This window comes from Aethalodelphis obliquidens, unplaced genomic scaffold, assembly GCF_003676395.1.
Source record: "Aethalodelphis obliquidens isolate GAN/ISIS:26980383/991018 unplaced genomic scaffold, ASM367639v1 scaffold6, whole genome shotgun sequence".
Classification (NCBI taxonomy): domain Eukaryota; kingdom Metazoa; phylum Chordata; class Mammalia; order Artiodactyla; family Delphinidae; genus Aethalodelphis; species Aethalodelphis obliquidens.
In genome coordinates, this window is record NW_020837950.1 from 56,975,202 (window position 1) to 56,987,545 (window position 12,344).

At 35.4% G+C, this 12,344-nt stretch overlaps 1 protein-coding gene across 2 annotated transcripts in view; it reads left to right on the forward strand.

Annotated features, from left to right (window-relative positions):
- Nucleotides 1-304: 304 nt before the first annotated feature.
- ADAD1 (adenosine deaminase domain containing 1) overlaps nt 305-12,344 on the forward strand; it is a 51,638-nt gene continuing 39,598 nt past the window's right edge. For both annotated transcript variants that reach the window (XM_027102831.1, XM_027102832.1), the window contains exons 1-4: nt 305-612; nt 1,370-1,558; nt 3,741-3,908; nt 8,568-8,635. In XM_027102831.1, coding sequence (XP_026958632.1) covers nt 441-612; nt 1,370-1,558; nt 3,741-3,908; nt 8,568-8,635 — 597 coding nt within the window. In that variant the 5' untranslated portion in view covers nt 305-440. The remainder of the gene's footprint in view (nt 613-1,369; nt 1,559-3,740; nt 3,909-8,567; nt 8,636-12,344) is intronic.

Consider the following 12,344-nt stretch of genomic DNA (forward strand, 5'->3'; position numbering starts at 1 on the left):
CACCCGGCCTGCGGCTCCGTCAGAGCTGCCCGCCGGCAGGGTCTGGCCAGCAGGGCAAGAAGGACAATTTTGGTGAGTGGATGTTGGGCTGGGACTCGGGAGGCCGCCAACGGGCGGGCCGATGCGGGTCTCAAATGTATTCTTTTTGTTGTTGTTGTTTTTCCTGACACCCGAGGAAGGGCTTTTCACCACGGACCACCTCGTCCCTTCTTTCCTCTTTGTAGTAGTGCTTTGGGGGAGGGATTTAGGAGAGAGAGTTTTGTCACCCGTAAAACTGTAGGCACAGAGCAGCCGTGACATCAGAGGTTTAGCGCTTGTCATGTGTGTGTAAAGGCCGCTTATGGGAATGTGGTTGGTTTTTATTTCAGAGTATTTTTAGTTTACGTAATACTTTTTTTTTTGGTCTTCTGCCAACTTTCTTACAATTTGTAGGTGAGAAAATGTCTGGCCACGATGACTGGTTTCAGGGTTCTCGGGTCCCTAGCTTTGCCCAGATGCTGAAAAAGAACTTGGCAGTTCAGCCATCAGCCCAGACGGTAACCACACCCACAGGATGTTCCTCGGAAAGTTACAGCCTGTCGAACATGACATCCAGGGTTACTCAAGTGACGGGTACAAACTCTTTTACATTTGTACTAACGCCAACGTTCTTTAAGATTCTGAGATGGCCAGTTAGTTTTGTTGAGCCCCCGGTTTAAATGTTTCCTGGATATATATCCATTTACCTGTGGCCATGTCCCGACTGAGACTTGGATTTGACTCCCAGCACAGTAGAAGTCCTTCCCTTGGCTACTGACTTAATTGTTCTTTACCACTTGGGTGTACAACCACTTCCAGTGTGTCTTGCCTTTTTGAGGTGAGGCTGTGTCATCCCCTTCAGGAGAGAGGACTGGATTTCTACTGGTTTCTATTCCACATTTCACTCAGTAGAGTGTTAAGTGTAAAGCAGGGACAGACACACTAAAAATTTGATTGAATTCAACGTGAAAGGTAATATGAAATAGTGAATGGGAAGCAGAAACTAGGTTCTAGTCCCAAATCTGTCTTAATACATTTTAGGCCTTAATGACATCATGGATAAAACTGGCTTAGGGAGCCTCTGAAGACCTTGACACCGCTGAAATTCTAGGATTCTTTGATATCACTTAATTATATGACAATGATAGTACTTTGCAAAATAGTACTCCAAAAGATATATACAGTAACAGGTTACACTTCTTTAGTAGTAGAAACTCATTGTTAATGAAAAACACATGTGACTAAATGTGTCTGGAACACCTTCCATTTTAGGAAAGGGTTTGGTGCTTTTGCTTGTCTTATTATTCTTTTTAATTTAACCAAGTTGACAAGCGTAAACATTTATTTTTAGGTAATTTTCCAGAACCATTGCTCTCCAAAGGTCTTTCACCTATTTCAAATCCTCTCCTTCCTCCAAAAAAAATACCTAAGGAATTTATAATGAAATACAAGCATGGAGAGATAAATCCGGTATCAGCCTTGCACCAGTTTGCGCAAATGCAGCGGGTTCAGTTTGACCTTAAGGAAACAGTAACAACAGGCAAGTGTGAAGTTGTATCTGGTTGTTCCAGTACTAGAAAATATTTTCCTATTGAAAACAGTATATAAGTGGTACAAAATTTGATTATCTTATTTATTTGCCTAATGTCGGGGTTAGATAATTGCTAGTATGTCTTCACAAGGGTACTTCAGAAATTTTTATGTTCATACTTCTTTAGCCTTTTGAGCCTCTAAATTTACTCATACAAAAGTTCTAAAATACTAAATTTTAATTTTTTGTGTATGGCTAGTTTAAATCTCATCAGCCTTGTAGATTATTTTCAATTGTAAGTACTTCTTATAGCATAAATATACTTCTGTAGGGATGTTGAATATTTGGACTCTGATGATTTTATGGGTATTCTGTGATGATGATGCCTAATGAAAATTATAGTCAAATTTGGCTTCTGAAATTTATATTTCAGAACCTAATTTTTATAAAGTATAAGGGAAAATAGCAGTTACCTGATTGATTCTCTGTCTGCAGACTTGTCTTTGACTAAATTTCTCCATTCTCTCTTAAACTGTCCCCTGCCAGAAGAATCTGTTAGCACATTGGGCCTGTGGAAGGCTACAGGAGTACAGATTGGTAAAAGATGGAAAGAAGTTTCTGATTTCTTAACCTTATGACTAGTGATTAGGAAAATTAACAGGTGACAAAAATAGGGTCTTAATAATGAAGTGAAGTTTTCCTAGGTTCTATCACTGTAGGTTGGATAACTTCATATGATCAATACTATGGACTGAATTTCTGTGTAATTAGCTTTCTGCCATTCTTCTCAGACTGCCCTTGGAAAATGTAAACTATTGGTCACAGTATGAAGAAAACTTACCAGGGCAACTCTTCGTTGAACAAAGTAAAAACTCAAAAACACAATCCAGTGATTGTTAATGGTGTTCATTTTATATGCATAGTACTTGCTGAATAATCTAATTCAGTAGATTTGGTAGAAAAACCAGAGTGTCAATATTTTTTAACAAGCTCTTTAGTATGGATTTAGATGATGATCAAGTTTGAGAACCTGGGGTAGAAACAGGATGAAGCTTAAAGCCTCAGCACTCTGACACAGAGTACTTATTAACAAATTTGACACATAATATCTCACAAATAAGAATCATCTGGGTCACTTGTTAAAAATATAAAATAGGCTCAGGTTTACTAAATTTGGATTGGAACCCAGGTGATCATGAAGGAAGGAATTTGGGAAACTGAGGTCATAGATGTTAGGAGGAAAACAGTTTACCCTGATGCAGTCTGGAGTTGCTTCTAAATTCTTGATGTACATCTTAAAGAAAAACCCAGAAGTTTAATGGAATATGTAAGAAGACAAGATAATACAATAATAATGAGGCTTATGTGGAGTGACACTGTATGTAGTCATTTGTAACCAGAGTGGAGACTTAAGTTTCTTAAAGGCCTCCTATAGTCTGAATACCAAGTAAAACTTGAACCAGAAAAATCTTTGGCTTGTAAATTTAGAAGATGGTTCCATTTCATTTTTCATCAGGCAAATATGAAAACTAGGTAAATGTAACTGTGTAAAGGTAATTTTTCCGGGAATTTTGGGTGACTGGACAGTTCAGTTCTTTAGCATATCTTTTCTTATTATTATTTACGGTTTGGTTTTCCTTGTAAATCCCCCACACACACCGTAAGGCTGTGATGGGTTGGATTGCTTATTGTGACTCCCTGATAGAAACATAAGATTTCTTCAAAGGGATTCCTTCTGTTCCGGAGCTTATGAGAGTATCAGGGCACTCGGAGTGTAGGAGTTGTTCAACTTCATTGGTATTGAAGTTCGAAAGAAGAGACATGTTGCCAGAGGCTCCACATCTTCCCTCTCATTGGTCATTAGATAGATACTGGGATGCTTACCATTGCCAGGAATTATACAAGGCACTGTCACTCTGTGTGTGACGTGTACTCTAAGCTGGCCCTATTGTTCATGCTGAATCTGGAGCCAAACTGGCTGCTTGAAGGATTCCTCAGAACTAGTTCAGGGGCCCACTCCGCTTTACTTTTAACCTGTATTGGTTAGGTTATAACTGGTAGGCTGAGATAGTTTTCTACAGTTGTACTGGTAGGCTACAGTTGTACTGTAGATGTTTTTCTATGTAACAGACATCTTTTGCAAGATCATACTGTGAAGTATTACAGCATTCATTCTGAGTTATTTTTCAAGGTAATGTTATGGGACCATATTTTGCTTTTTGTGCTGTGGTGGATGGTATTCAATACAAGACTGGACTGGGACAAAATAAAAAGGAGTCTAGATCCAATGCAGCAAAATTAGCTCTTGATGAGCTTCTACAATTGGATGAAACTGAACCAAGAATTTCAGAAACATCAGGTAAATATTCTTGATTATTAAGTAGTGTTTATAAAGTGTATCATTTTCCAGAAAGTGTCACCTGAGAGATTTATGTTAATGAAGAGTTACTTGGCAACTACAAGATAGAAGTAGCAGGATTTGAATACTTTCCTTCTGTTGCTGATTGCTGACTTATTTAATAGTAGTTAAAATGCTCTTGTATATTTCAACACCAAAGATGTAAACATGTTGCTGAACTGTCTGATAACTTGTCAGATTGTAGATGGGTTTGAGTCCTGAAACTTAGCTTTCTCTGTAATTTATTGGATTCTTATTATGAACTTAACACTGTGCACTTAATATGTAGAGGTTATTAATGCAATTTTTGTGAAGTTTGCCTATGTTAAATTCAGTAATGGTAGGGTTACTTGAGAAAATAAGGGCCTAAGGTAGCATAGCAAATAGGTTGAGAGTGTAAAGTCCAGAATTAGATTGCTCAGGATTGAGTATTGACCCTGGAGAAGACAAGTTGTTTGCTTCCTAAACCTAAGTTTCATCATTTGAAAAATGGAGACAAGGATAGATACCTACTATGGCTGTCATTAGGATTCAGTAAATAATGGATGCAAAGCTTATAACCAGTGCCTGGTGAACAGTAACATAATCAAATGACAGTAGTTCTTATTAAACATTAGTCAATTTGAGGAATATATATGTTAGCATAGTAACCAGTTTTTGTCAGTATTTCATTCATGTTAGATTACATTTTGGTTTAGCTGTAAATGAGGCAACTTTAGTAAATAAAAACATTTAAATTTGATTTAAACAGTGACAATAAATTCTAGTTAAATTCAAATCACCTTGTGACTGGGCTTTTTTTGTTTGTTTATAACCTATTAATTTTAATATTTCTTTTGTAATACTTTCCTTAAGGTCATTTTGTTCTTTCTCTAAGTTCAGTTCTTATTCTATATATTTTAATTTTTCTTTTGTTTAATTAAAACCATTATTGTTTTGATGTGTAGTCTTTCTCATTGTTTTCAAAATACTGATAGTTTGGATTAAATAAGTACTTAGGAAAGTATTTTGTTAATTTTCATATTTCTGTTCACTATTTTTTAGATTTATTAATTAATTTTTTAGGGCTGGGTATGATAATTTTGGTGTCTTATCCATGCTGGCAGTTTATCAATGGAAATTCTTTATATGTGATTATTTTATAAGCTATCAACCCACCTAGGTATGTCCCCAGCAATATTTTCCCCGTTTCTTTGCAACCGTCACATGCATTCAAATCAATAAATCTATGTTTTGAGGATGTACTATGGTAAATACTAGGACTGTGATAACTTCCAGGGGCTGTGGTAAATACTAGGAGTCTAGAATCAAGTAAGACCCATTCTGTACCCTCAAGGAACTAAAATACTTTGTTGAAATCAAGTTAAAATATATCTACAGAATTTCCCACGCATCTAATTTAATTATCAGAAAATGATATTTATGATTGGCTTCTCATGAAAAATGCATTTCCCCTGAGGGTTTTCAAAATGTTTATCTAGGGCTAGCAAATCTTTTGCCCTGTGGGCCACAATTTTTAGTTTCTAAACATTTATCTTTTCCCTTTTTTGTGAAAATTAAAGTAGCATTTTCCCATCTGCACTGATGCCACTTTTATATTCACCATTGTTTTCTCAAAAAGTGCCAATAGTTCCTTAATGATGACTAAGAGTTCTTTAATAAAAGGTTTTCTCTTGGCATAGAGCCTGGAAATAATTCAATTAGGTCATCTTTTCCCTTATAATGAACTACATTTTCTTCTTTAAAATGTTTGTCCTAGACAACTGAGCTTAACTATTTATTTTTCTTGTGAAGAGATATGGAAGATAAGTATTGAGTATTTATTTCTTTTCTTTGCTGTTAATGTTATATTTGTTTTTCTAGTCTCCTATTTATAATGTAAAATTTTAGAAACTAATTTTCTCAAAATTCTGAACTCATCAGAATTATCTTTCATGTATATCTTCTTTCATATATTGTACATGGTGTTTTTAAAAGTATATTCTTAGTTTTTTGTTAACCATATAAATACTTTTTTGCTCTGACTCTTTTCAAGAGCAGTATGCTTAATGATATTATGCTAGGTTTTGAAAATCTAACACTTTTTGACACAGTGATTTAAGAATCTGGCTCTGTGTTTATTTTAGTTCAATACCCCTTAAAAAATCATTTAATAATGTAAAAGTAACGTAAACTTTTTGTAATGCGTGTATTTAAAACATAAAAATGACCAAGTTAACCATTTTAAATGTACAGTTCAGTAGTGTTAAGTACATTCACTTTTTTGTGCATCCAATATCCATAACTGTTCATCTTGCAAAACTGAAATTCTATACTCATTAAACAGTTACTCGCATTCCCCCCTCCACCAAGCCCATGGCAGTTACCATTCTACTTTCTGTCTATATTAATTTGACTTCTCTAGGTACCTCATTTAAGTAGAATCATACAGTATGTGTCTCTTTTGTGACTGGATTATTTCACTTAGCCAGTTTATCCATGTTGTGGCACGTGTCAGAATTTCCTTCCTTTTTAAGGCTGAATAATAATACTATTATATGTGTATACCACATATTGTTTATCCATTCTTCTGTTGATGGGCATTTGGGTTGCTTCTCCTTTTGACTATTGTAAATAATGCTGCTATGAACATGGGTGTACAAATATCTCTTTGACACCCTGCTTTCAATTGTTCAGGTTTTATACCCAGCAGTGGAATTGCTGGATCATATGGTAATTTTGTATTTAATTTTTTTGAAGAACTGCTGTATTGTTTACCATAATGGCTGCACCCTTTTACATTCCACCCACAGTGCACAAGGGTTCCAATTTTTCGACATCCTTGTCAACACTTGCTATTCTTCATTTTTTTGATAGTAGCCATCCTAATGGTTGTGATATCATGTCTCATTGTGATTTTGATTTGCTTTCCCTAATTATCAGTGATGTTGAGCATTTTTTTCATGTGCTTATTGCCCACTTGTATATCTTCTTTAGAGAAATGTCATACTCATGTCCTTTGCCCATTTTTGAATTGGGTTGTTTGGTTTTCTTTTGAGTTTTAGGAGTCCTCTGTATATTCCAGATAACAATCCCTTATCAGATATGTGATTTGCAAATATTTGCCCCTCTTTTGTGATTTGCATTTTTACTCTGTTAATAGTGGCCTTTGAGTCACAGAAGTTTTCAATTTTGAAAAAGTCCAGTTTGCCTATTTTTTTTGTTTCCTGTGCCTTTCATCAGATTCAAGAAATCATTGCCAAGTCCAATGTCATGAAACTTTCTGCCCATGTTTTCTTCTAAAGGTTTTATAGTTTTAGCTCTTAGGTTTGGGTCTTTGATCCATATTGTGTTAATTTTTGTATATAGGGTTATCTGAGGGTCCAACTTCATTCTTTTGCATGTGGATATCATGTTTTTCCAGCATAATCTGTAGAAAAGACTGTCCTTTCCCCTATTGAATGGTATTGACACCTTTGTTGAGAATCATTTGACCACCTTTGTAAGGATTTATTTCTGCACTTTCTATTCTATTTCATAGGTCTATAAGTGTCTGTCTTTATGCCATTGCCACACTGTTTTGATTAATGTAACTTTTGTAAATTAAGTTTTGAATTCAGGAAGTGTGAGTCTTCCAACTTTGTTCATCTTTTTCAAGATTACTCTGTATATGGTGTTTCAAAATGCAGACCAACTTGTACAGTCACATTCTCTTATTTATTGAAAACATTTGTGCTTGATAAACAGGATTTAATATCTTTAGTTTTCATTTCACTTGATCCTCACTGAGTAGATGGAAAAAATCCATCTTTCTCTGAGTTTTTAAAGTTCTGCTTATTTAAAGTCCAGAATGTATATATCTAACTATAGTCAACATTTACTTAATTAATGTGAGCCCCAAGATGACATTGTCAGTCTTTCTTTGCTAATTTCTATGTTACAACCAGTTTCTCATTTTTACTCAAAATGAGGTCCAGAGTAGCAGTTCTATTTTCTTTCTTTGTCTTTATGAATGATTTCTTGAGAGATATTGAGTACTTTAGTTGAACCTTTGCTCCTGGACCCTTCTCATTTAAGCTTTCCTGATCTTTTATTCCTTTAGTTTAGTGTCATGTTCTTTTCTTGTTCTTCCTGGATTTCCCAACTTGGGAACCAAATTGGAAAGCTATTGCAAAGAATGGGACTAAAAGCTTAGAAAACTTTGAATGAAGTATTCCCCTACAAACTACTCTGATAAAATAGTATTAAAATGGTAATTTTTTACTTACTAACTTTTTGGTAGAATATTAAGTTTAAATGTTTTACCTAGTATTATTGTAAATATAAAATTGTTCATAAGCATTTAGAACAGGGTTTCATTTTTACCGGTTTTCAGAATGTTGAATCTATTACAAAGCAAGCTATATAGTAGCATAAGAATAGGGCACCCAGAAAGGTATTTGGTGTTTGTAGAATTGATTTCAATATAGGAAAGACATTTAGCAAGGCTGAGCTAATGGATAGTAGATGGCCTAGAGTTGGCAGAAGTATACAGAAAAGATAATCATTCTTGGATTGCTGTTTTATTACAGAGTAGTATGATACCTGGTCTTTGGAACATTTGATGTTTCATTTTTCCTTATGTTTTTGTTTTATTTACAGGTCCCCCTCCTATCCCTGCAGAACCTATTGTTTCACCTGAACCAGTATATGTTTCAAAAGTACATTATGGAAGGAAAGTCCTTTATGATAATTTTTTTTTTTTTAAGAAGATATTTGAGGGTAGGAATTTATTAATTAATTTATTTTTTGCTGTGTTGGGTCTTCGTTTCTGTGCGAGGGCTTTCTCTAGTTGTGGCAAGCAGGGGCCACTCTTCATCGTGGCGCGTGGGCCTCTCACTGTTGCGGCCTCTCTTGTTGCGGAGCACAGGCTCCAGATGTGCAGGCTCAGTAGTTGTGGCTCACAGGCCTAGTTGCTCCGCGGCATGTGGGATCCTCCCAGACCAGGGCTCGAACCCGTGTCCCCTGCATTAGCAGGCAGATTCTCAACCACTGTGCCACCAGGGAAGCCCCTATGATAATTTTTAAAGAAGATTAACCCAATTAAAAATTATAACAGCATATAATTAAAATATGCATAGGTATGAAAATGTACATTAGTATTTTATTATTCAAACCTGTCACACTTCAACAAAGATGAGTATTTCCTTCCATACTCTCCTAAAAATTAGAGAGATAATAAAATTGGAGAGGAACTATTGAAGAAGTGGTTTCTTTCCTATAAAGAGACGGCTTATCAATATCATATAACTGCTTTTTTGAGAACTCTTTGCTTCGGTGGGCCGGTCATCAATGAAATCCAGTGGCTTTCTGGTGCTTGATGGTTGGGGTATTCATTTCAAGTAATCTATTCACTTTCTTTTAATGTTAGTTATTTGTCAGTCAAGCCCAAAGAAAACTATAACTGCAATTGAAATTACTAGTTATGTGACCTAGGACCAGTTACTTCTCTGTACACCTTAATTTCTCTGTCTATAAAATAGCTACAACAATAATTACCTCATAGGGTTATTGTGAGGATTAAATTAATTTATGCATTAAAAAAAACTTGATCAGTGCCTGGCACACAGTAGGTGCTCACTAAATAGTAAGTACCATTATTTTAACATTTTATTATATTCAACATTATGTAGATTATTGTATACTTTTCCCATTAGATTGTGAATCCCCTGAAAGGCAAGAAATTATCCTTAATTTCTACATTGCCTACATAATAGTAACACTTCAGACTTTAGAGTGTTTGTGCAACTAAAGTGAAGAACAGCGTTTCTTTCTTTGTCTTTTCCAGGTCTGAGGATTAGAATTTATGCCTTTTCAGGTTTGGTTTTCCATTGTCTTTCTGAGACAGAAAAAAAGCTGCATTTGTGTGCTTGTTTGGAGTAAAACGACCAGACCAGGGAAAATAGGCACATTCAAAAGGCAAAGTCTACCAATAGTTAAATATAGTCAGTCAGAGATAGTCATTTACCCTAATGGTCATAGGAGTTGATGAACAGAAGGACAGTGAGTGGTCAGTCCAACAGCAATGATTTCTTAATATGAGAAGGGACTCTAGTCTTTCTTTTCAGCCTCTGTGGACATTTTTAATGAATAGTTAAAAAGAATCCCGGGTTGGCAAATAATATAAACTACTGTTACCCTGAGAAAACACATCAATCTATGGGGAAGAAAGAGTATGTGGTTAACGGTATGTTTAAAGAAATACATGAGTAGAGTCAGGTTTGGTAGGCTCAGGTAAGGAGTTAAAAAGTTAAAACTTGATAGTTTTCTTTTAGTTGGGAAATGGAGAACAGACATCATTATCAGGCTTATAGGTAAACACGGGTGTTGAATGTTATCACTTTTGAAGAAAAAAAGATTTGAGATACATAAAAATCTCCTGAACAGGTCCTGCTGGGCTAGTTATGGAGGGTATCACCATTTCACAGCCTGTCTACTTCGCCATATTTTTACTGGAGTGTATCTTCATTTAATATAGTGATATTTTGGCTCTGAAGATAGGTTCAGGTTACTTATGATACTAAAGATCACTTGAAATTAGCAACTGGAAATCAAAGAACCGGTGTTAATTAGCATCATGTATGTCATGTTTTTGTGTCATCCTTCACTTCCAATAGTTTGTGAGAACATTTTATTTCCTCAGCAACCAGCGCACATGTATAGGAAAAATAGTATTGCACTTGCTCCTTATTCCTTCATATGCATGCTAGTAAGAGATACATTTAGTAACTAAGATTTGATTATATTCACAACATTTGTTATTTCCTTCAACACCAGTTAAGATCAAGAGCTATATAGGAACGTTGTTAACTTCCAAACATCCTTTATGATTTTCAGGTGCAACGTTTTTAATATGCAGCAAAATATTCTCATGCCACACACATAATTCTTGATCTGTCAGTACTGATTGCAGTGTATTTTTCTATTCTATATCATTGCACAAAATAATTGCTAACTGTATAGGACATGATTAAATAAATTACAGTGCATTCATTGTATGGAACCATTAAGAAGAAGGAGGGTAGCACTACCTCTGAATGATGCCCAAGACCAAGTACAGTAAGTCCCTTACATACAAACGAGTTCCATTCTGAGAGCGTGTTTGTAAGTCCAGTTTGTTCATAAGTCCAACAAAGTTAGCCTAGGTACCCAAATAACACAATCGGCTATATAGTACTGTACTGTAATAGGTTTATAATACTTTTCACACAAATAATACATAAAAAACAAACACAAAAAATAATTTTTTTTTTTTTTTTTTCTCGGTATGCAGGCCTCTCACTGTTGTGGCCTCTCCCGTTACGGAGCACAGGCTCTGGACGCTCAGGCTTAGCAGCCATGGCTCATGGGCCCAGCCGCTCCGCGGCATGTGGGATCCTCCCGGACCGGGGCACGAACCCACGTCCCCAGCATCGGCAGGCGGACTCTCAACCAGAGTGCCACCAGGGAAGCCCCAACACTTTTAATCTTACAATACAGTACCTTGAAAAGTACAGTAGTATCAGCTACATCACCGCTGCTTTTACACTTGCTTCCAGACATCCTAGGCTTGAAATAAATGTACTGTACTACTGTATACAGTACTGTACAGTAAAGTACACAAAAGCACAACCACTTGTAGAGGATGCACACACGTGACAGTGTAATGACAGACACATGAACTAACTTACATGATTGGACATATGAACGTACCTTTGCATCTTTGAAAGTTCACAACTTGAAGGTTCGTATGTAGAGAACTTACTGTAAATGCAAAGTGGATTTTAGCATGCCCCAGTTTTTATTTTTTAATTAGTGTATGTTTAGATGTATATTTTGTTTATCAAAATATCCATACTGGTAATAGTGGTTGCATTTGGAGAGGGAGACTTATGAATGTACATCTCTTATATTGCTGTTTCAGTGGGAAAAAAACGTTTAACTTTATACTATCATCAAATGAATATGCTTCTCCTGTATCATAAGCTTTTGGTAATAAGCTGAGCCAAGTTGTTGAGTACTTCTCAGTCATAGTTTCACTGCATAAACATGAAAAGCTAATTTTTACACCACATGATGGTTTTACTAATTTAAATGTAATATATGCTAGCATGCAATTATAATAATTTGCACCTTCTCATTGTATGCTTTGTGGTTAGATAAAAGAATATAGCAAGTAGTTCATTCTTCTGATTGTGTTTATGATGTTCTTTAACTCTTTTTGATGTGACTTTACATGTTTTTGCTAAGAGAGCATTAACAATATTAACAAAGAAAAATTCAAGTTTAACAAATATAAGTAAAAACTTGTAAATGGCCTTACTGAAATGAGTTGTCTTAGCTGAGACTACTAACATTAAATTTTTATCATTTATGTGCCTTTTTAATTATTAAGCAGGT